The sequence below is a fragment of the Lampris incognitus genome, chromosome 3, assembly GCF_029633865.1.
Source record: "Lampris incognitus isolate fLamInc1 chromosome 3, fLamInc1.hap2, whole genome shotgun sequence".
NCBI classification, from domain to species: Eukaryota; Metazoa; Chordata; class Actinopteri; order Lampriformes; family Lampridae; genus Lampris; species Lampris incognitus.
The window spans coordinates 51,279,470-51,302,395 of record NC_079213.1 but is presented as its reverse complement, the minus strand read 5'-3'; the positions used below and the strand labels follow the sequence as shown (position 1 = coordinate 51,302,395).

General features: G+C 44.7%; 1 protein-coding gene across 1 annotated transcript in view; it reads right to left on the bottom strand.

Annotated features, from left to right (window-relative positions):
- Positions 1–22,693, bottom strand: part of LOC130109757 (aquaporin-4-like) — a 52,457-nt gene extending 29,764 nt beyond the window's left edge. Inside the window, exons 1-2 of the mRNA XM_056276740.1 lie at positions 22,656–22,693; positions 10,738–11,206 (exon numbers count right to left, since the gene is read on the bottom strand). Of these exons, the coding sequence (XP_056132715.1) occupies positions 10,738–11,206; positions 22,656–22,693 (507 nt within the window). The remainder of the gene's footprint in view (positions 1–10,737; positions 11,207–22,655) is intronic.
- Positions 22,694–22,926: the final 233 nt, after the last annotated feature.

Sequence of the window (22,926 nt, the reverse complement as noted above, 5' to 3'; positions counted from 1 at the left end):
CTCTGCCCGAGCGACAACCCGGTGGTGGAACAGATCAGATGCACGGGCGCGTCGGTGATCCTGGTGGCTCCCAACAACCCAGGCGCGCCGTGGTTTCCGAACATGGTTTCCATGGTGCGCACGCCACAGTTCCTCCTCCCGATGTGGCTGGACGCTCTGACGCAGGCAGACGGGATTATCCAACAGGAGCCCCCTCTAGCGGGGTTCCAACTGGCGGCCTGGCTTCTGAGAGGGCCAGGCTGAGAGAGGAGGGCTTTGATGAGGCCACGGTGGCCACTACACAAGCCGCGCGCGCTCCGAGCACATCGGCGCAATGCGACTCCAAGTGGAGAGTTTTTGCTAGGTGGTGCGTGGGAGAGGGCGTGGAACCTCTGTCTGCATCCTTGGCCCACGTTGCGGGGTTCTTGGAATACAAGAGATCGACTGACAATTTAGCCTACGAATCGATCAAGGGGTACTTGGCAGCGATCTCAGCCTTTATGCCTAGGCTGGGTGGCGACACTGTCTTCTCTCACCCCCGTATGGTGGCGTTGCTCAAGGGGGTGAGGAACAGGCAGGGTGTTCGGAACGACCGCACGGCCACTTGGGATTTATCCCTGGTTCTGTCGGCGTTGTGTTCTGCGCCATTCGAGCCTTTGGAATCGGCTGACGTTAAGTGGCTGTCGGCCAAGGTGGCGCTCCTGCTGGCCCTGGTGTCTTTGGGTAGGGTCAGCGAACTGTGCGCGCTCTCCACGGAGGGCATCGAATTTGCCGCGGACAGTTCAAAGGTGATAGTCTACCCGAATCCGTCGTTTCATCCGAAACGTCACCGCGCGTTACCAGCGTGTGCCATTGGTGTTGTCGGCCTTTTATCCCTCTCCCTCTTCGGAGGAGGAGAGGAGGCTCCATCTCCTCTGTCCGGTTCGTGCGCTACGGGTCTACCTGGAGCGCACTGGTCCTTTCAGAAAGACTAAACAGGTCCTTGTCTGCTACGGGGCGATGGGCAGGAAAGGAGAGGCGCTGTCTAGCCAGAGGCTTTCTCATTGGATTTGCTCCGGGATCTCCCAAGCCTATGTGGGGGCTGGTAGAGGAGTACCCAGGTTTAAAGCGCACTCCACGAGGGGCACAGCCGCTTCGGTGGCTTTCTATGCTGGTGTGGCGATGGAGTCTATTATGTCAACGGCAATGTGGTCTTCGCCACACTCGTGCATTAATCATTACTTAACTGACCAGTCTGCTATCACAGTGACCGGTGCTGTGCATGGCACAGCGAGGCGCACTGATGCGTAATGCGCTCCGGCCGTACGCAAGTGTCTCCCGTCGGGAGCGCGGACGTTTTTACATAGTTAATTTAAAATAAAATGAAAGAAAAAGAATATTATATATAGGCTGTGTATATGTATATGGAAAGTTGGAACGGTTACGTTCCCTTTTCTTTTTCCCGCCCCCTTATGCGAGCCTCCCCTCTACGATATACTAGCCGGCCAAAGGGGGGATTTGAGTACTGGGTGTGAGGTGTTGTTCCCCTTATTGTCCTCAGCGCGGGTGGAAGGCGAGGGGCATTAGTCCGCCGCTACTCCGTAGTTGGGGCAATATGTAAATATAGCACTACGGAGTAGCGATAATAGAACTCCTGGTTCTGTAGAGAACCTAGGTTCTATGAGCTACGGAGTAGTGCTATATTTTCCTGCTCGCCTGCTGAGGTCCCTTGAAGGAGGCTTTGGTCGGTCGAACTGATGAGTGATGTGGTGACGCATGTCAAGTGCAGTTGTGGGCGGGGCTTAGGGGATGCTGTCGCATGAGCGGTGAATTTCAGAGCCTAGCGTCGCCAGAGGCGAGGTCAGAGGGCAATATGTAAATATAGCACTACTCCGTAGCTCATAGAACCTAGGTTCTCTACAGAACCAGGAGTTTTCATCTCAGAAAGGGGGATGTTGTGTTAGGTACTTACGGGCACCTGTAGGGGGAGCTGTGGGATATAGAACCGAGACTGGGCGGGGAAATAAAGCATCTTTCTAGTTCCGGACATCATGCCTGACGCGTCTCCTTTATGCTCCGTGAACCTGATATAACAGACCCCCTGCAAAACCCAGTGCAAACTACAAAATAAACAGTAGTACATTCCTCGAAACCAAAACGCTTCCAGACGACTGAATTGGTTTTACCTTTCTTTTCCACCAGAGGCCGCCGTTCTGCCATCTTCTAAACGCTGTTTCACTCGAAGACTGAGAAACTCACGCCGCCCCTCCGGCGGACCTCTTAACACGGACGGGAAAAGTGAAACAGTCTGAGCTTCAGAGGAGGGGCGGGGCACACAACCAGCTGGAAAAGAGCGGTGCGTTGCATTTACAGCACAACCTAACACGCCGCGGCATGCGGCGTAATAATCGTTTTACTTCAATTATCTTGTTTTTATGATCTTGGGGAGCCAAAATCGTAATTGAAATTGATATTCAGTTAATCGTCCAGCCCTACCCAGGCCGTCTTTAGATGCGTCAGCCTGTGTTATGAGTTGTTTCTTTGGGTCGAAGAACCTGGGCACAGGAACATTTGTGAGGGCATGTTTCAGTTTGTTGACTGCATCATCATATTCATCTTGCCACTGCCACACATTGTCCTTCTGTAGCAACTGTCTTAGTGGCGCTGTTATGGTGGCCTTCACCAGGGATAAACTGCACTATGTATTTTATCATGCCAAGCATTCACTGTAGTCCTGTTTTGTCAGTAGGTGGCGACATCTCAGCAATGGCCTTAACTTTTGCTTCATCTGCTTTAACACCCTCTGCAGTGACAATGTGGCCCATGTAGTTTACACTGCTCACCTTATACTGTATTTTCTCTTTGTTGAATTTCACGTTGGCCGCTTTCGCTCTGGACATCACTCTCTGTATTATCTCATCATGTTCTTCTCTGTAGATGCAGCGATGATTATTTCATCAGCTTTTATGTGAACTCCTTGGATGTCTCCGAATGTTTCACAGTTGCGTTACTGGAAGACTTCTCTCGCTGACTTTGTTCCAAATGTTTCCAAATGGTTCCAAGCGTTTGAACCGATATCTTCCCCATGGTGTGTTAAATGTGCACAGTAATGATGACTCCTTATCTAGCTTTAGTACTTGCCAGTAGCCATCCTTTTCGTCGAACACACCACCAGCAAGTTTGCTCAAAACTTCATCAGTTGTAGGAACTGAGTAATGCTGTCTTAGCATTGCTTTATTCAAATTATTGGGGTCCAAGCAAACCCGTAACTTCGTTTTGTCCTTCTATTCAGTGACTACTAGGCTATTCACCCATGGTGTTGGTTCAGTTACCTGTGCAGTCACATCAACTTGTAACAGATCGTGCAGACTGGCTTTGAGTCTGTCCATTACTGCCAGTGGTATTTTTCTGCAGCCATGTATGACTGGTGTAGCCTTGGGGTCCGTGTGGATGTGATACTCCCCAGAGAACTCCCCCAGACCTTCAAAGACAGTTGGGTGCAGAGGTATCAGCTGCTCTTTTGTTGTTGGATGTTTCACGTCCAGTATGTCTATGTCCACCCTTTTTACGAGATGCAAATCTTCACACGCCTCCCTCCCTCCCTAGGATGGGTATGGAGGAGTGTTTGGATATATAAAACAGTAGACTTGCTTGAGCCTTGGGTGTGGAGCACTTGAGAGTGAGTCTCCCTTCTGGCCTCAGTCTCATCCCTCCATATGCCACCAGCACTGTTCTTGTGGGCTGTAGTAGTAGGTGTGCTCTCCATTCACGCCGAGCCATCCTTTTCGTGGACTTAAGCATCCTAAGTGGCAGGACATTGGCCTCTGCTCCTGTATCCAACTTGAACTTGGCAGTCATATTGCCTACATTTACGTCAGAGTACCACGATTTGTCAACTTTAGGGTCTAGTTGACTAATGTTCACTGTTTCAATAAACAGGGCATCTATTTCAGGATTCACTTCATGTATTGTCTTTCCATGCTGTGCTTTGACATGCACATCTTTGCATAGTGGTTCTGCTTTCCACACTTGCGGCAGGATGCACCATATGCTGGACATTACCTTGGCTTGTGTGATTTTCCACATTCCCTGCATGTGCTCCCTTGTCCCTTGTTGTGTGTGTATTGAACTGGCTGTTTTTGTCCTTTATTCCATGGTTGTCTGTCCCTTTGTTTCCTGTTTTTATGCACTGCATGTACAGCTCTCTCCTGGGATGCTGCACCCATTGCTTTGTACTTTAGCAGTCTCAGCAGCACGACACATGTCTATGGCCTTTTCTAATGTAAGATATTTCAGGCGCTGGTCATTCATACTGAACACAATCTTTTCTCTGATCACATCTTTTTCTGAGACGCCAAATGCACAGTCTTGACTCTTTCGCCAGAGCTCTGTCACATATTTATCTATCGTGATAGATTATGACAAAGGGTGCACCCAAAACTGATGTCTTTCAAACACTGTGTTTTTCTTTGGCTGACAATAGTCTCTGAAAGCTGCTAGAATTTCTTCTACAGTCTCCTCTTCATCATCGCCAATATCAAGTGGGCCATACACTTCGAGAGCTTCCTCGCCTCGTGCGTGCAGTAAAATAGCTACGTTTACATTTTATTCCTTACGATCTGCACCACTCGCGGTCACGTATATTTGGAAGCGCTGTTCCCATCGTCTCCAATTTTCCCCCAGGTTGCCTGTCAGCACTAGTGGTGACGGTAACGTCAACTGGTCCTTCTTCAGACGGTGGCTCACCTTTCGTTGTCTGTACGTCGTACGTGCTAGCTTAGCTTTTCGCTAGTAGAAAACTCCATTCTCTCGACTCAACAGTGGCAAAATGACGAACTGGACAACCTTCTGACACCATGTTATGGTTTTACATGACCGGAAGACTGGACTTAGCTAATGAATATAGTATATAGAGACTTGACTTTGACTGCATGAGATGGCTTTATTAACGACAACCCGTGCTGCTTACACATACACTGAACGCATGGCCGGACGAATCACTAACAGAGTTAATCCACCTCCACATCATCAACTTCTGTATTAGTATAAGTGTGCGGCACTATATACTACAGATACGTTTTATTGAATTTAGATTATTTTAATCACAATGTGTAACTACAAGCGAGAGAGGGAAAGAAGAGGGAGAAAATACATCATGTTTTTATTTCTTTTAATTTTTCCCATGATGCGCGCGCAACTTTTGCCGTGGACTGAGTGGCAAATTGTGGTCACTCATTCACTCATGGACGACCTGAGAGGGACGTCCGCTGTTGCCCCCTCTCTCATTGAACTTCTTACTGCACCTACGTGTGCAGAACAGGTGCACATTGGGTCTGTGCTGCGTTTTCTGCACTCTCCATCATCACATTTCACACTTTTACGTCATCCACATGAGAAAAAGATCACTGTAGATATCTTCACGCAAGCTACTTTCAATTTAATCGTTCTCTCTCATAGCACTGGAACAGCTTCAGTAACTATGGCATGTTTTCACGAAGTTAAATTCACCCAGAATGAATAAAACCCGCTAACCGAATACAGAGTCATCTGGAGTGCACGTCACCGTATGTTGTACAATGCATGCGCATAATAAACTATGGTCGTACACCATATAATATGGGAGCATGTAATTCTAACAAAGAGATTATAGCCTACAACTTAAAATAATAAAATACATAGTGTAACTGTGACCATTGTATTACATGTAATGTGATTTATATTGAAACTTTTGACAGCTCATTTTGAAGTTGCGGGGCAAATCCTGTTGCGTTTCTTTCACGTAAGTTAGATGAAGGGAAGCACTCCGCAAGCAAGCAGCTAACAAGACGACCGCGGATGTGGTGCCTGTTTGCATTGCACCCTCTGCACCCCCCCTCGTTGCGCCCCTGCTCACACGTGAACGAAAGGGGCATAGAAAAAGCTAAATTTGAAAACATACCCATGTCTAAGTCTCTGCCTATACAAGCGTTTCACATGCAAGTTTGCACTGCATCATTAAATCACATCCAGTCGCCCCACCACCTGCTCCCTTGACCCGGTCCCCTCCCCTCTTCTCCAGTCTATAGCACCTGAACTCCTTCCCTTTCTAACCCACCTCATCAACACCTCCCTCCAGGCAGGATGCTTTCCATCTGCCTTCAAGACTGTTAGAGTCACCCCCCCTTCTCACGAAACAATCACTTAACCCCTCTGACATCAAAAACTACAGACCAGTTTTCTCTTTCCCCTGTCCTGATACTCCTGGACCTGTCAGCTGCGTTCGACACAGTGAACCACCAGATTCTCCTCTCTACCCTCCAGGGGCTGGGTGTCCCAGGCTCTGCACTCTCAATGTCTGCATCCTAGCTGATGGGTCGCTCCTACCATGTGACATGGAGGGGATCTGTGTCAGAGCCTTGCAGACGAACTACAGGCGTTCCACAGGGTTTGGTTCTGGGTCCTCTCCTTTTCTCCCTGTACACAACATCCCTGGGTTCTGTTGTTCGCTCGCATGACTTCTCTTACCATTGTTATGCCGATGACACCCAGCTGATCTTGTCCTTTCCTCCCTCTGACACACAAGTACAGACACGCATTGCTGCGTGCTTGACTGACATCTCGGAGTGGATGGCGACACACCACCTGAAGCTCAATCTGGACAAGACAGAGCTGATGGTCCTCCCGGGGAAAGGTTGCCTGCACCGAGACCTGTCCATCATCATTGAAAACACCGTGGTGACACCAACTCGGACTGCAAGAAACTGGGTGTGATCCTGGATGACCAACTGTCGTTTACTGCAAACGTTGCATCAGTTTCTCGTTCCTGCAGATTTCTTCTCTATAACATCAGGAGGATTCGCCCATTCCTCACCGACGAGACGGCACCGGTGCTCATCCAGGCTCTGGTCATCTCCCGGCTGAACTACGGCAACTCCCTCCTTGCTGGCGCCCCGGCGTCGGCCATCCGACCTCTGGAGCTTGTTCAGAAAGCTGCAGCTCGTCTGGTGTTCAACCGCCCTAAGTTCTCCCACACAACTCCCCTTCTCATGTCCCTACAATGGCTCCCAGTAGCTGCTTGCATTCAGTTTAAGACTTTGGTGCTAGCCTACAGGGCAGTGAAAGTAACAGCTCCTTCCTATCTCAAGGCCATGGTCAAGCCCTACACCCCCGCCCGACCACTTCGCTCTGCTGCCTCGGGACGCCTGGTTGCCCCGTCGCTCAGAGGCCTCTGCTGCCAATCGACCAGGTCACGGCTCTTTCCTGTCCTGGCCCCACAGTGGTGGAATGAACTCCCCACTGATGTCAGGACAGCGGAGTCGCTGCCCATCTTTCGGCGCAGGTTGAAAACTCACCTCTTCATGAACTACTACCCTGTTACTTGTTCTTAGCACTTATTGTATTCACTCATTTAAAAAAAAATATTTCTTGCGCTTTTACTTTAGCACTGGTTTTGCTCTTAGATGCTTGTTTAGATGCACTTATGACCTCTGATGACTAGTAGTTCTCTTGATTTCCTACATTAAATTCACTTATTGTAAGTCGCTTTGGATAAAAGCCTTGGCTAAATGACTAATGTAATGTAATTAAATGCCTTCTTGCCAGCTTTTCCTGCTCAGCTATGCATCGTCTTGCCTCAGCAGCACGTGTACGTGGCTGGCAGTTAAACCTCCTGTTGTCCACGGGTCAAATTTGACCCATTTTCAAGTATTTTACACCAGAGATATGGGCTTCTTTCGTGTAATTGCCATTAAAATAACATGGATGGTTCCATACTTGCTCAGGCTGCAGATAATCAAACTTGACTCACGGCCAACTGTCTCATGCCATGAATAATAATTCTCATATAGCAGACAAGATCAACTGTCCGATTGGCCCATAGAAATGCCACAGAAATCACTAAAACTATACTACTGATTGTACAATCCAATAAGGTTGACGCTGTCCAATGAGTCCATTACCGCCTGAAGGAAGGAGCACTTCCAGGAACTTCTCAACAGCACAGCTGAACCAGACACTGTCAGCCACATTCCCTAGAGTCCCATCACAGAAGACACTGAGGAACCTTCCACCATGACAGAGGTTGAAGATGCCATCTGGAGCCTTAAGAATAACAAGGTCGCCAGTCCAGATAGGATCCCAGCTGAAATCTTAAAGAAAGGTGGACCAGAGCTCCTGTAACACATCCATGCCCTCCTCCTCAAGGTCTGGGAAAAAGAACTTCCCTCAGAGCTCAGAGATGCTCTAATAGTGGCCATATTTAAAAAAGGGGACAAGGTGGATTGTTGAAACTACAGGGGCATCTCACTCCTGTCAACAACAGCCAAAGTCCTTGCTTGTGTCCTCACATACTGGCTGCTACCACTGGATGAGGAGGTACTCCCAGAATCTCACTGTGGCTTCCACCCATGCAGAGGTACAGCCGATATGATATTTACAGCACATCAACTCCAGGAAAAATGCCGTGAACAAGGACAGCCTTTGTACATCGCTTTCATAGACCTGACAAAGGCTTTTGACCCAGTAGACTGCCAGGCTCTGTGGAGTATACTATCAAGATATGGCCACCCTGACAAATACAAAAATCACGGCATGTCAGTCACAGTGCTCAGCAACAGCAGCTCTGAGTAAGAGCCCTTCACTGTGGAAACAGGGGTCAAACAGCGATGCATCATCACACCCACCCTGTTTGCCATCTTTATTTCTGCCATACACCACCTCATTGGCGAATAGCTGCCACGGGGGATCTCAATCCTATACAGAACTGACGGCAGCCTCTTCAACCGTAATAGGTTCCAGACCAAGAGCAAAGTCTGCAACACTACCATCATGGAGCTTTTGTATGCAGATGACAACGCCATCACGGGACACTCCACAGAATACCTCCAGGACATTCTAATGCTTTTGCCAAGGCATGCAGAGCCCTGGGTCTAACATTAAACATCAAGAAGACCCAGGTCCTATATCAACCTCCACCCAACAATCAATCTACCCAGCCCCCATAAAAGTGGACGCCAAAGTTCTTGAAAATGTTGATCTCTTCCCCTACCTCAGCAGCTGACATCGATTCTGAGGTCAACCATCGCTCGAGTTGTGCCAGTGGTGCTTACGCCAGACTCAGGAGTCTTTGAAGACCAAGACCTAAAGGCCCAAACAAAACTCCTGATCTAAAGAGCTGTTGTTCTCCCCACCCTGATGTATGGAGCAAAGTCATGGACCACCTACAGAAGGTGCCTGAGAGCCCTGGAAGAATATCACCAAAGATCCTTACGAAAGATCCCGAGGAACAGCTGGAAGGACAGACGCATTAACATCAGTGTTGTGGAAGGAGCCAACATGACTAGCATCACCACCACAATGCAGCACCAGCTCTGATGGACAAGTCATATCATGCCCATGTCCAACATATGTCTCTCCAAACAGATCCTGTACTCCCAGCTGAAGGACGGTCAGTGAGCTCCCGGTAGGCAAAAGAAACGTTTCAAGGACAATATCAAGACCAGTCTGAATATACTCAACATCACATCGAGCAATTGGGAACACACTGCACTGGATAGGCACTTCTAGAAGAAATCAGTGCAGAAAGGAGCTGCACGTCAGGTAATGAAACTCCCCTGTGCTGCAGAGAGAAAGAGACAGCACCGCAAGGAGAGAGAGAAAAAGGCTCAACCATCACCACCAACCACCACCACTTGCCCCTGTCCACACTGCACCAAACTATGTGGATTGCGGATCAGCCTCTACAGATCCACAAGTAGACAACTCAGCAGAAAGGACAGTCATATTCACTTCGAGTGACCACTGATGATGATGTTGATGATGAAATAAGAAAATTAAAATAGTTGAAATTAATTGAATATAAAATATAAAATAATTTTCTTCTTCTTTCAGCTTATTCCCTGTTTCTCAGGGGTCACCACAGCAGATTTTATAGTTTCCATCGGTACCCTGTGAGGACACAGGTACCCTGTGAGGACAATGGTGGTCATTGTTAACCTGGGTCTCGACCGATCCGGCATGGTCTTAACAATCCGCATACTGATTTGTTGAAATTTTACATGGGATGCCCTTCATGACACAACCACTCAACCTATGGATGGGGGCACAGGTAAAGCGCTGGATGCCATCCCAGTATTCATGGACTTGCAACTGTGCCTGTCACTGTAAAATATACTAAAAGAATACATTCATGAGCCAAAGACTGAATATATCAAATGAATTAAGTACTGACAATTTTATTCAAATAATTTCAAATAAATGGTTTTTGCTTTGCATATATATATATATATATATATATATATATATATATATATATATATATATATATATATATATATATATATATATATAAATTTGAATGTTAATACATTTAAATTATTAACTATATTTGATGTTGAACTTTAATATTTCAGGTGGCCTTTTGAACCCCCTGCACTGGAGTGTCAATAAAGAAACAATATAAAAGTACCAGCAAATATACGCACATTTGTGTGTGGTAACATTCTGACTATTTGACCGTGGTTTGTTTTTAGGGCCCTTTGTATTAAATACAGAACATCTTAAGTCCCAGCTTTGCTCATCTGTCAGGCAAATGATTATGCTGTGTTTAACATACTTTTTATTCATAAAACTACTTTCACAACAAACCCCTGACGCAGTCTGTGTTGCTTCTTCATGGTCAGGTATTTTCTTGCTGCTGGATCCCAGCTTGGGGGTAGTCCCATTAACTCGTATAAATTAAAATTCAAGCCAACCCAACTCATATTAATAAAAGTAAGCCCATATAAAAAGCTGTCCTCTTACCATGGTGACCCCCATGCCACCCCTGACGGAACGTGGAGTGATACCATAAAGGAGGGCAGCTCCCGCTGTCGCCCCAAGGCACTGGGCCATCAGGTAGGAGACAGCCTTGGTCAAACTCAGCTTCTTGGTGACCAGCATGGCTGCTGTGACAGCTGGGTTGATGTGTGCACCGCTGACGTGGCCGAAGCTGTGGACCATGGTAACAACGCACAGGCCAAAGCACAGAGAGACGAGCACCTGGTCAGGGGGGCGTGGCTGCTCATCTCCAGCCCCCCAGTTGATGGTGGAACCCACACCGAGGAGGACGAAGATCAGCATGGCGAGGAATTCGGCTACCGCACATCGCAAACATTCGTGGGTACAGATGCCTCGGAAGGTGGTCATGGCCTTGTCGCGAGTACAAGAGGAGAGCATTTGCACACCGTAGCGCTTTGTATAGCAAGGACACACATGCTGGACCCACCACGTCCTGCAAAGACAAGAACACGGAGCACAGGCCACAAAGCAATGAAGACAATCTGACAAAATAAAAGATCCATAACAGTTTCAGCCAGAGTAGTATATGACTCTTAATAATATAAATGTTATATTATATAAGTAATTAATCAATGTTATTATGTAATAATTAATGATTATGTAGCCTGCACGACAGGGGAATGGGCCTATGCTTGCGCAGGGACAGTTTACAGTCTAATGTCTAAGTTCAGTGGAGATTGGTGTAGGTTTTTTTTCTAGACCAGATTCTAGTACTCACCCCAAAGACAACACACACACTTGTGGGTATAGTTTACAATAAAAAAACCAATGTATTTCAACATTTCAAAGTAAAGTTATTTCAATATCAATACTAAATGAGATGTGTTATACACACACACATATATATATATATATATATATATATTTTACTCTATTATACTTTTTAAAAGTTTTTCCTAATATTCTATTTATTGTCTATATATATCTATATTCTATTTTATACCCTTCTAATATATTACTTATGCAGCCATATTCTACACTAACAAATTAAAGAAAATAATCCAAAATAAAGTATGAGTGCACTCAAAGAAAATAATAAAGAAAAGAAAAGGGGGAATGATTCAGTCTTCCAATCTGTGCAAGGTGCAATGTCCAGATCCTACCACAATCACAGGGGCAAGTTAATGTAGAGGCGATGATGATGAATCCAAATCCAGGGCGATGATGGGGGCAATCCAAAGGGGGTATCCAAGGGTTCCAAAAGGTGTAGCAAGGGGGGTTGTTCGGGGTACTAAAAAAACCAGTCTGCACAAAATTGTACAGATTCCTTATTAATTGCAATCTCTATCAAACAATTACAAACAAAATAAAAATACCCAAATCTAGAGTCAATTCTCAGAATTAAATCATTTCCTACATATAACTAATATGCGGCTGAATGACAACAGCCTATTGCTGTAAGAACAGTTAAAAACAATGTCATCGCAGCCAGGCTGCGGCACTATCAACGTGAATTCACGTCTAGCTGGCTGCTATGGGTTCCATGGATGCCATGTAGCCCGAGCTGGCTCGGTGGCTAGTGGCAACTGGAGCTTACAGTTTTTTTAACAACAAGAATATTATTATATTAAAATGTCTAACATTCCTACATCAAATAAACCCTATGGACCGGGTGTCCTGACTGGTTTTAAAGCTCTGAATCATATGGGAACTGCTAAGGATCATAGATATACGTTTTAGCTGAGTTAGCTTAGCTTAGCAACCAATGGAAAATTGTCAGTCTTTAGATTTCAAGATTTTAAACTCTTATCTCACCAGGATTCCAGCAGCGTACAAAACACAAGATAAAAGAGTCGTCCTTCTTCCTTCAACAGGAGATCATCTGTCTTTGGATAAAATCAATATATCCTACGTAAATGGCTATGATTACATGGAACAGAGAAAGCTGTTTACTTTTTTAGCTTTGGCTAGCGGCTCACCAAGGAAGCTTCGTGGGAGGGATCTTTTTTGTCGTAGTTCAAATGTCCTGTAGCTCAAATATCCGTAGTTCAAATATTAATAATTCAGGTATCCATAGTCAAAGTTGTCCGTATTTCTAAATATCCGTATTTCTCTTCTCTATTGTTGACGGTTGTTTGTATGGTTTAAACTCTGTAGCTAGTGTGCCTCCTAGTGGCTACTCGTGGAACTTACATACGTCACAGGGTACATGTAATCATGTTGATTACATTCTCCCCCTCTAAACCGCATCAGTCTCTGCATACGTCTAAACACTGTATGGTCTTGCAGAGGGCACTCTAGAAGAATCAGGGACATTTCTGCCCAAACTTTTGAAAAATGAGGCCATGGCTAGGACTAAAGGCCTTCCTAGTTCACCATAATAGAGTCTCTCAGGGGGATGTCTTTCTCTGATAGATCTTCTGATCGGTTTGCTCTCAGACGGGTTTCCGTCAGACAGGTCAGCCTGGCCTGTCACACCAGTGGGCGGTGCACTCTCGGGTTCAAGTGGGTTGTTTTCAGGTGAACGTCCTTCAATAGGTCCAAATTGAGGTACAACAGTAGTAGCTGATGCGGGGTCTCCCTCAGGTAAGTGTCTTCGAACAGGTTGAGAGAATTCATCTGTGACTACTTCTGTCTCACGCCCAATTGGTTTCTTTTCAAGTAACTGATTGTGAACAGACTCAGGGGTATGGGGTACTTCACTAAGGAGTGGACTATCAGATTGGGAGAACTCCGACGGACTTGGATTCAACCCGACTGGGTTCAACAGTTCCGTGGAACGTGCTAGAGGGGTGGCCTGTGTGGTTGTCCTAATGCTTTGAGGAAACCTTGTGGAGATCTGTGGATAGCAATCCTCATCCTCGTCACTGCTGGGCATATCTGGGTCAACAATATTATCGTGCCTGGTCTGCTGCGAGACTGCTTCCCTGCGTCTCAGCCTCCTTGTTGGTAAGTTTGTTTCAGGTTCTGAGACTTTATCTGTAACAGGTAGAAAGCCGCAGGGCAGAAGAAGGTCTCTGTGAAGGGTACGGTGTGGACCTTCACCCTGTTCTTGCTTGACGACATACACTGGGCCATCTCCCATCCTCTTCACCACAGTATGGACTTCCTTTTCCCATCTGTCCGCAAGTTTATGTTTTCCTCTTAAATTGACATTCTTCACCAGGACTCTATCTCCGGGAACAAGTTCTGCGGCTCTGATCTTTTTATCAAACCTGGCTTTATTCTTCTCTCCCATCTTCTTAGAGCTTTCAGAAGCAAGTGCATAGCTGTCTTGGAGGCGTTGTCGAAGATGTTTAACATACTCCGAATGCGACTTGAATCCAATTTGGTCTGGTGTAAGGCCTAGAACCAGATCAATGCATAGTCTTGGCTGTCTACCAAACAACAATTCATATGGAGAGTAGCCTGTGGTGTCATTTTTCGTGCAATTGTATGCATGGACTAGCGGTTCGACAAAGTCCCTCCAATGATATTTATCCTTGTCTTCTAGTGTCCCAAGCTTGCTGAGAAGGGTCCTGTTAAATCTCTCGACAGGGTTTCCACGTGGATGGTATGGCGTGGTTCTGATCTTTTCGGTTCCAATCAGACAGCACAACTCCTTGATGGTGTGGGATTCAAAATCTCTCCCCTGGTCACTGAGAAGGCGACTTGGAAAACCATACTGTACAATGAAGTTTTCCCACAGTGTTTTGGCAACCGTATTCGCCTTTTGGTCTTCCGTGGGGATGGCAACGGCAAACTTGGTGAAGTGATCCGTGATGACGAGGATGTTTCTAGTGTCCTTACTATCAGGCTCAATACAGAGGTAATCCATACACACCAGTTCAAGGGGATAACTGGTCTGTATATTCTCCATATGAGCAGCATGCTGGGAATTGGCTTTCCGCCTCACGCATCTTTCACAAGTCCTACACTTCTGTTCAACAGACTGAAACATCTTTGGCCAGAAAAATCTGGAACGAACAAGATGAAGGACACGCTGAGCGCCAAGATGACTGACTTCATCATGAAGGCCTTGCAATGCTCTTTCTCTGTGGCTACTAGGCAGCACCAGCTGATAGATCTGATTCCCACGATCAAGACATTTCCTGAACAGTACTCCATCTATAAGCTCTAGTCTATTCCATTCTCTAAGGAGCAGCTTGACTTCTGACAGTTCAGAGGACATCTCTTGAAAAGTGGGTTTTTGGTTTCCTTGAATGAAACTGATCACACGTCTGATAGATGGATCCTGTCTTTGAGACTGATACCAGTCATTGTGAGTCATTCCAGGGAGGGTGCCTTGTCCAGAGAACACAAAGTCATCAGGGATGGCAGAAGCATCTAAAGCTAAGGATTCAGCAAGAATGGGGAGTTCTGGCTGCAAATAGTCAGCCAAAGTGGTCACAGAGTGGCGTTGACATAAAGCAGACAGCATGTCACCAGAAACAGTTTTGCTTTCTCCATCCAAAACCCTTTGCTTCAGCTCTTCTATGCTCGCTTTCCCTGCTTGAACTCCTCATCTTCTTCTGACGGACTCTGAGGTCTTCTGGACAACCCATCGGCATCTTGATCGCTGATCCCAGCCCTATACTTTATGGTGAATCTGTAGGTTGACAGAGCGGCTAACCAGCGATGTCCTGCTGCATCAAGCTTTGCTGTGGTCAACACATAACTTAGGGGGTTATTGTCTGTTAAAACCTGAAATTCTGTTCCATAGAGGCAATCATGGAATTTCTCACGGATGGCCCATTTCAAGGCGAGGTACTCTTGCTTGCGGGCAGGATAGTTTTGTTCACTTCTGGATAGTCCTCTGCTGGCATAAGCTACAACCCTCAGCTTCCCATCGTGTTCCTGATAGAGCGCAGCACCTAGACCATCGCGGCTGGCATCAGTATGCAGGACGTAAGGAAGATTGGGATTGGCGAAGGCAAGAACAGGGGCCGAAGTCAGTTTATCTATGAGAGTTCTAAAAGCAACGTCACACTCTTCAGTCCACTCATTTCCAAAAGGTAAGGTGGGATTGATGGAAGTGTTGACCCTTTCCTTCTTGTAAATCTTCCCTCTTTTCATTGGAGCAACATAGCCAGCAGTTAGAGCATTCAATGGCTTTGCTATTTTAGAGTACCCTTCCACAAAACGTCGGTAATATCCAGCAAATCCTAGGAAGCATTTGAGCTCTTTTCTGTTGGTGGGTTGAGGCCATTCTCTCAAAGCAGAGACTTTGCTTGGATCTGTGTGGACTCCATTGGCATCTACAACATGGCCAAGGTATTTAACAGAAGACTGGAAAAAATGGCATTTTTCAGGGGACAACTTTAGGCCATAGTCTTTGAGCCGGTTCAACACTTTCATCAATCTGGCCTCGTGCTCTTCTAGTGTGTCAGAGAAGACAATCAGGTCATCCAGAAATACTAGTACTTCATTGAGATGCAGGTCTCCAACACATTTCTCCATCAGTCTCTGAAAGGTGCTTGGTGCATTTGTCACACCTTGGGGCATACGATTAAACTCATAGAAGCCTAGAGGGCAGACAAAAGCGGTCTTGTGCTTATCTTCCTCTGCAACTTCTACTTGATAGTAGCCTGACTTCAGATCCATGACAGAAAACCATTTGGCTCCACTAAGAGCAGAGAAGGTGTTTTCGATGTTGGGGAGAGCATAGGCATCTTTGATCGTTCTCATGTTCAGCTTCCTGAAATCTATGCAGAGTCTTATTGCACCATTCTTCTTCTTGACAACTACAATGGGGGAAGCAAATGGACACTCTGACTCGCGAATAATTCCAGCGTCTAGCAGCTCTCTTAGGTGTTGTTTGACAGCTTCTCTGCCAGAGGGATGAATGGGTCTGGGTCGCTCTCTAAAAGGGGCCTCATCCTGGAGTCGGATGCGATGTTTTACTGCAGTCGTATGACCATGAGACAAGTCATCAACAGCAAACACCTGTGGCATGCTGTTCAGCTGGTGTGTGATCCGTTTTTTTCCACTTTTCTGGAATGGGGGAATCTTCCAAATCAAAGTTGGTGGTGTTACTCTGAGACTGAGGGATGTCAGGCACAGTCATATTTTGGGATTCAGACGGCCTCACATACTGTGCTACCATCATTTCAGCTATCACCTGCCTCGGATGCAGTGTGACACTACGATCAGTCACATTTCTGAGAATGACAGGAATCTTGTTTAAAGATCGAAGTGGAGTTTCTATCAAGGAATTTTTAACGAACACTCCACCAGGTAAGGAAACGGTTACAGGGGATTCGACCACGAAAAGGGAACGTGGGGAATGTTTCTTCACTCTGACATCTCCAAAGACAGACACTTTTCTTCCTGGTGGAATGGTGACAGGATGGCGTCCATGCAACTTAACATGATTGGCTGAAATCTCTTCCTGATGACTTAGGGCAACATGCTGGAACAGCAAGATACAGTCACTATTGATATTGGGCCTTTGTAAGAATTCTCTTCCATGCTTTTCTATGCCATCTTCATATAATCTGTCAAGGACATTGGTTCCAATCAATAGGGGAATCTGAGTGTTAAAATGGCAATTTGGCACAATGAGAACTAATGAAGAGACCTGCTCAGCTACGCCAGTGATGCTGCTGGGGAAGGAGATGAGGGCTTGGATATAACCCTGGTAAGGAACATGTTGGCCACCTGCACCTTCTATCTGGAAAAGAGTCTGAATGGGCTGGATGGGGAGGAACGATAAGTGGTTCAAGTAGAATGTCTCTGAAATGGTTGTTACTTGGGAACCGGTGTCAAGGATTGATTCACATTCTATTCCTTCAATGGAGACAGATGCAGTGCAGCGTGGCCCTACAAGTTCACAGGGAAGGGATTGGCTATTTTGGTATCTTTGTCTGTATATATTTTTTCTTGTCTGGGTTCTATTCATAATATAATTAATGGGTTTGGGACTCTTATGCTGGTACTTAGCTCCTGAACGTCCCGAAACAGGAGCTGCTACTAGTTTAAAAGCATGGAGGTGAAGGTATGCATATTCCTGTGAGCTTCACTTTTTTGTTTCAGCTCGGTGTTCTTTTGATGGACAAGAACGGGGTTGGGGGCACTCACACAGTGGGCAGCAATATGACCATCTCCACCACATTTAAAGCAGAACCATGGCTTGGGAAAAAACGTGGCGTGTAAATTTGAGGTGTGGAGGCATTCGTGACCATGCAGCTGGTTTCAATCTGAGTTCTGTTTGGCTGTGGTTCTTCCTTGATGGACAGGGTTGCAATTTGTTTCTTTAACTCAGCTACCTCATCGCGGAGTTTCTGTGTGTCTTCATTTTTGTTTTCGGCTGGGGCTTCGATTCCATAAACAGTGTGGGCATGCACTGAAGCTTTTGAGCTCCCTAGATGTTTCTTCATCTTATCTAGTTTAGCTGAACGACGGCCTTCTTCTGTCCTAAGCTGATGAAGCAATTCAGGAAATGAGGGTGGGCTATTTTTTTCTGTTCAAGCTGAAGACCTAAAATCAACGAGTGGTCCCAGCATCCTCTGCAGAACTGTCTTATTTAGTGTTTTTCTGAATCTACAAGTGAAGCTCCCCCTCTAGAGATGACTTTAGTGAGGAGGGTCTGAAGTCTGAATAAATAATCAGATGGCTTCTCTCCAGAATTCTGGTTTGCACTCAAGAATGCAGCAAAAAGCTCTTCTCCATCTTCTACGACTCCAAAGGCTGATTCGATGTGGTTTACGTACGCAACAGGGTTTGCATTGACACCAAGTGGTTTCACCATGTCAGAAGCTGGACCAACCAAACTCTCTAGAACCTTTCTGATTTTTTGTGAATCGGTGACATAGGTGTCACTTAGAAGCAGCTCAACTTGAGTTCTCCAAGCTTCATAATCTACTTCCCCATTTGGCTTTGGAAGCCTACCTGAGAAGGTTCGAATTTTACTTGGGCGACTGTATGGTTGTGTTGACTCATTCTTAATAACATGTTCTACTACTACGTTCTGGATGCTCGGGGGATTAATGATGTCTTCTTCAAGGCTCATTGAATTACGCACGGATGAGTGTGTGGTTGGAGCACGGTGAATGTCAGATATAGATGGCCGTCTGTTACATTCTTGGGTCATGCTAGGCGTGTGCTCAACATCAATGCTAGGCTGAGTGTCCTGCATAGGGCTGTGTTCCGGTAAAGACGTGTTGTCAGTTTTCTGTGATGCTGTAGACCGAATGCGTCTCAGTTCATTTTCTAAGATGGAGGCATAGCCTGACATGGCACTACCACCAATAGCGCTGAGTTCTTCGAGATATTGCTGGGCTAAGTCTTTGCCTATTTCCTCTTGACATATTTGTCTAATTGTTCTGACATTCCATAGAGTAGTTGGATCAACAGGGCTAGGTATAAGGCCAAGGGTATCTGGGGTTATCCTGGTGATTGACTTTTCACACTCAAATTCTATTAATACCCTACCATTAGGTTGGTTGGGCTCATCCACAACTCTGATGCAGGATGAGATCTTCCCATGTTGTTCGAAGAAGCTTATTATCGTTTCGGCAGAGCTCATTTCATTGACACCTTCAACTAATAAGCAGTTTTGTCCATGGACTTTATACTGATTGCAAAGATCCATATTGATTGTGTTATTTTCAAAATAAAAAAATATATAATCAAGTATTTTATAGAGAGGTGTGGTCAGTGGGGTAGTATATGGCCTGAAACGCTAATTAACCAATCTCCTGGCTGGCTCGCCAACTTTCTGTAACCTGCACAACAGGGGAATGGGCCTATGCTTGTGCAGGGACAGTTTACAGTCTAATGTCTAAGTTCAGTGGAGATTGATGTAGGTTTTTTTCTAGACCAGATTCTAGTACTCACCCCAAAGACAACACACACACTCGTGGGTATAGTTTACAATAAAAAAAACAATTTATTTCAACAGTTCAAAGTAAAGTTATTTCAATATCAATACTAAATGAGATGTGTTATACATATATATATATATATATATATATATATATATATTACTCTATTATACTTTTTAAAAGTTCTTCCTAATATTCTATTTATTGTCTATATCTATCTATATTCTATGTTATACCCTTCTAATATATTACTTATGCAGCCATATTCTACACTAACAAATTAAAGAAAATAATCCAAAATAAAGTATGAGTGCACTCAAAGAAAATAATAAAGAAAAGAAAAGGGGGAATGATTCAGTCTTCCAATCTGTGCAAGGTGCAATGTCCAGATCCTACCACAATCACAGGGGCAAGTTAATGTAGAGGCGATGATGGGGGCAATCCAAAGGGGGTATCCAAGGGTTCCAAAAGGTGTAGCAAGGGGGGTTGTTCGGGGTACTAAAAAACCAGTCTGCACAAAATTGTACAGATTCCTTATTAATTGCAATCTCTATCAAACAATTACAAACAAAATAAAAATACCCAAATCTAGAGTCAATTCTCAGAATTAAATCATTTCCTACATATAACTAATATGCGGCTGAATGACAACAGCCTATTGCTGTAAGAACAGTTAAAAACAATGTCATCGCAGCCAGGCTGCAGCACTATCAACGTGAATTCACTTCTAGCTGGCTGCTATGGGTTCCATGGATGCCATGTAGCCCGAGTTGGCTCGGTGGCTAGTGGCAACTGGAGCTTACAGTTTTTTTTAACAACAAGCATATTATTATATTAAAATGTCTAACATTCCTACATCAAATAAACCCTATGGACCGGGTGTCCTGACTGGTTTTAAAGCTCTGAATCATATGGGAACTGCTAAGGATCATAGATATACGTTTTATCTGGGTTAGCTTAGCTTAGCAACCAATGGAAAATTGTCAGTCTTTAGATTTCAAGATTTTAAACTCTTATCTCACCAGGATTCCAGCAGCGTACAAAACACAAGAGAAAAGAGTCTTCCTTCTTCCTTCAACAGGAGATCATCTGTCTTTGGATAAAATCAAGATATCCTACGTAAATGGCTATGATTACATGGAACAGAGAAAGCTGTTTACTTTTTAGCTTTGGCTAGCGGCTCACCAAGGAAGCTTCGTGGGAGGGATCTTTTTTGTCGTAGTTCAAATGTCCTGTAGCTCAAATATCCGTAGTTCAAATATCAATAATTCAAGTATCCATAGTCAAAGTTGTCCGTATTTCTAAATATCCGTATTTCTCTTCTCTATTGTTGACGGTTGTTTGTATGGTTTAAACTCTGTAGCTCGTGTGCCCCCTAGTGGCTACTCGTGGAACTTACATACGTCACAGGGTACATGTAATCATGTGGGTTACAATTACATAATTCTTCATTATTATAATGAAATTATTAATAAAATGATTGCATAATTACAGTATCATAGTTGATATAATTTGTATACTTGCAGAAGGCCTGTAAGTAGTTATCACACTTGATTTTGTTTGTTGTAGCCTTTGGTGAATATTTAATCTTACTCAGTAAAAAGATTTCATCAAATTCCTCTTACACAGATTTAAAAGCCAAACCCCATTCAGCAAATAACGAGCTTCTTCCCCCAAACCTTATTTCATCCCAGTGGTCTCCTCACCCTGCTGCAAGAGGCCTACAGTTTCACACACTGCCTTTAGGCACACATGTATGGCGTAATAACACACATGTGGCGTAATAACACACATGCGGAATAATAACACACGTGTGGCGTAATTACACACATGTGGAATAATAACACACGTGGAATAATAACACACATGTGTAATAATAACACGTGGAATAACACCACACATGTGGAATAACAACATATGTGGCATAATAACACACATGTGGAATAATAACACACATGCAGAATAATAACACACGTGGAATAATAACAAACATGTGGCCTAATAACACACGTGGAATAATACACATGTGGCATAATAACACATGTGGCATATTAACACGCAAGTGGAATAATAACACTCATGCGGAATAACAAGACACATGTGGAATAATAACATGTATGTATAATAATAACGCACATGCAGAATAATACACGTGGCATTAAATAACACACATGGTGAATAATGCAGAATAATAACTCACGTGGAATAATACACATGTGGCATATTAACACACGCAGAATAATAACACACGTGGAATAATAACACACATGTGGCATAATAACACACATGCAGCATAATAACACACGTGTGGAATAATAACACACATGCGGAATAACAACACACGTGGAATAATACACGTGGCATAATAACACATGCAGAATAATACACATGTGGAATAATAACACACATGTGGCATAATAACACACGTGTGGAATAATAACACACGTGGAATAATACACGTGGCATAATAACACACATGTGGCATAATAACACACGTGGAATAATAACACACGTGGAATAATAATAACACACATATGTCATAATTACATTCATGTGGAATAATAACACACATGTGGAATAATAACACACATGTGGAGTAATAACACATGTGGTATAATAACACACATGTGGCATAATAAGTTTAACTAGAATGTATAATTTGCATTTCTGATGAGAGAAGCACATGTGGCGTTGCATCACCTACTTCCATCAGCTGAATGGAAAGTCATTTTATTGAACTTTGACTTGGAGGGAAAATGACATAATGTTTTCTTCCCACTATTACAGGGAGCACAATGAGCCAGTTCTTTATGAAGTACAGTGCAGAGCCATGCGGCATATTCTAACCTACAACCAATGGCACAACAGAAGAGAATAAGATGGGAAAGAGCTGTCACAGCACACTTTTTGTGTACCAGTTGCATAAAAACACATTAAGTACAAAAACAAAACAAAACAAGTGTGAACACCACTACGATCTTCCTGTCACCAGTGATCATGAAGACATCTCCTTGACTCAGATATGCTCAGCAACACAACACACAACACCCTGACTTTACTGAAGCACATTATGGGCTTCTGCCCACAGCACAGTAACAAACGACAACATGCCCTGGGACAATAACCTTCTGTACTTACCTCAGGTGCTCAAACGCCCGACTGCCACGCTCCGTCATGTCTGGCACACCACTAAGATCGTGTCTGCGTGATTCTGAGAGGCCAATGTTATCAATATTAATTGAGTAATATGATCAGGGAGTGCTACTGGAACACTCCTCTCTCAGCGTCCTGTTGTTGTCCACCAACTCAGCTGCGTTAGGCAGAGCAAAGACCTGCCAAGCACAAAGAACCACACAAGAGAAGACTGGAGACACACATCACACGCACATACTAATGGTGGCTCAGATGA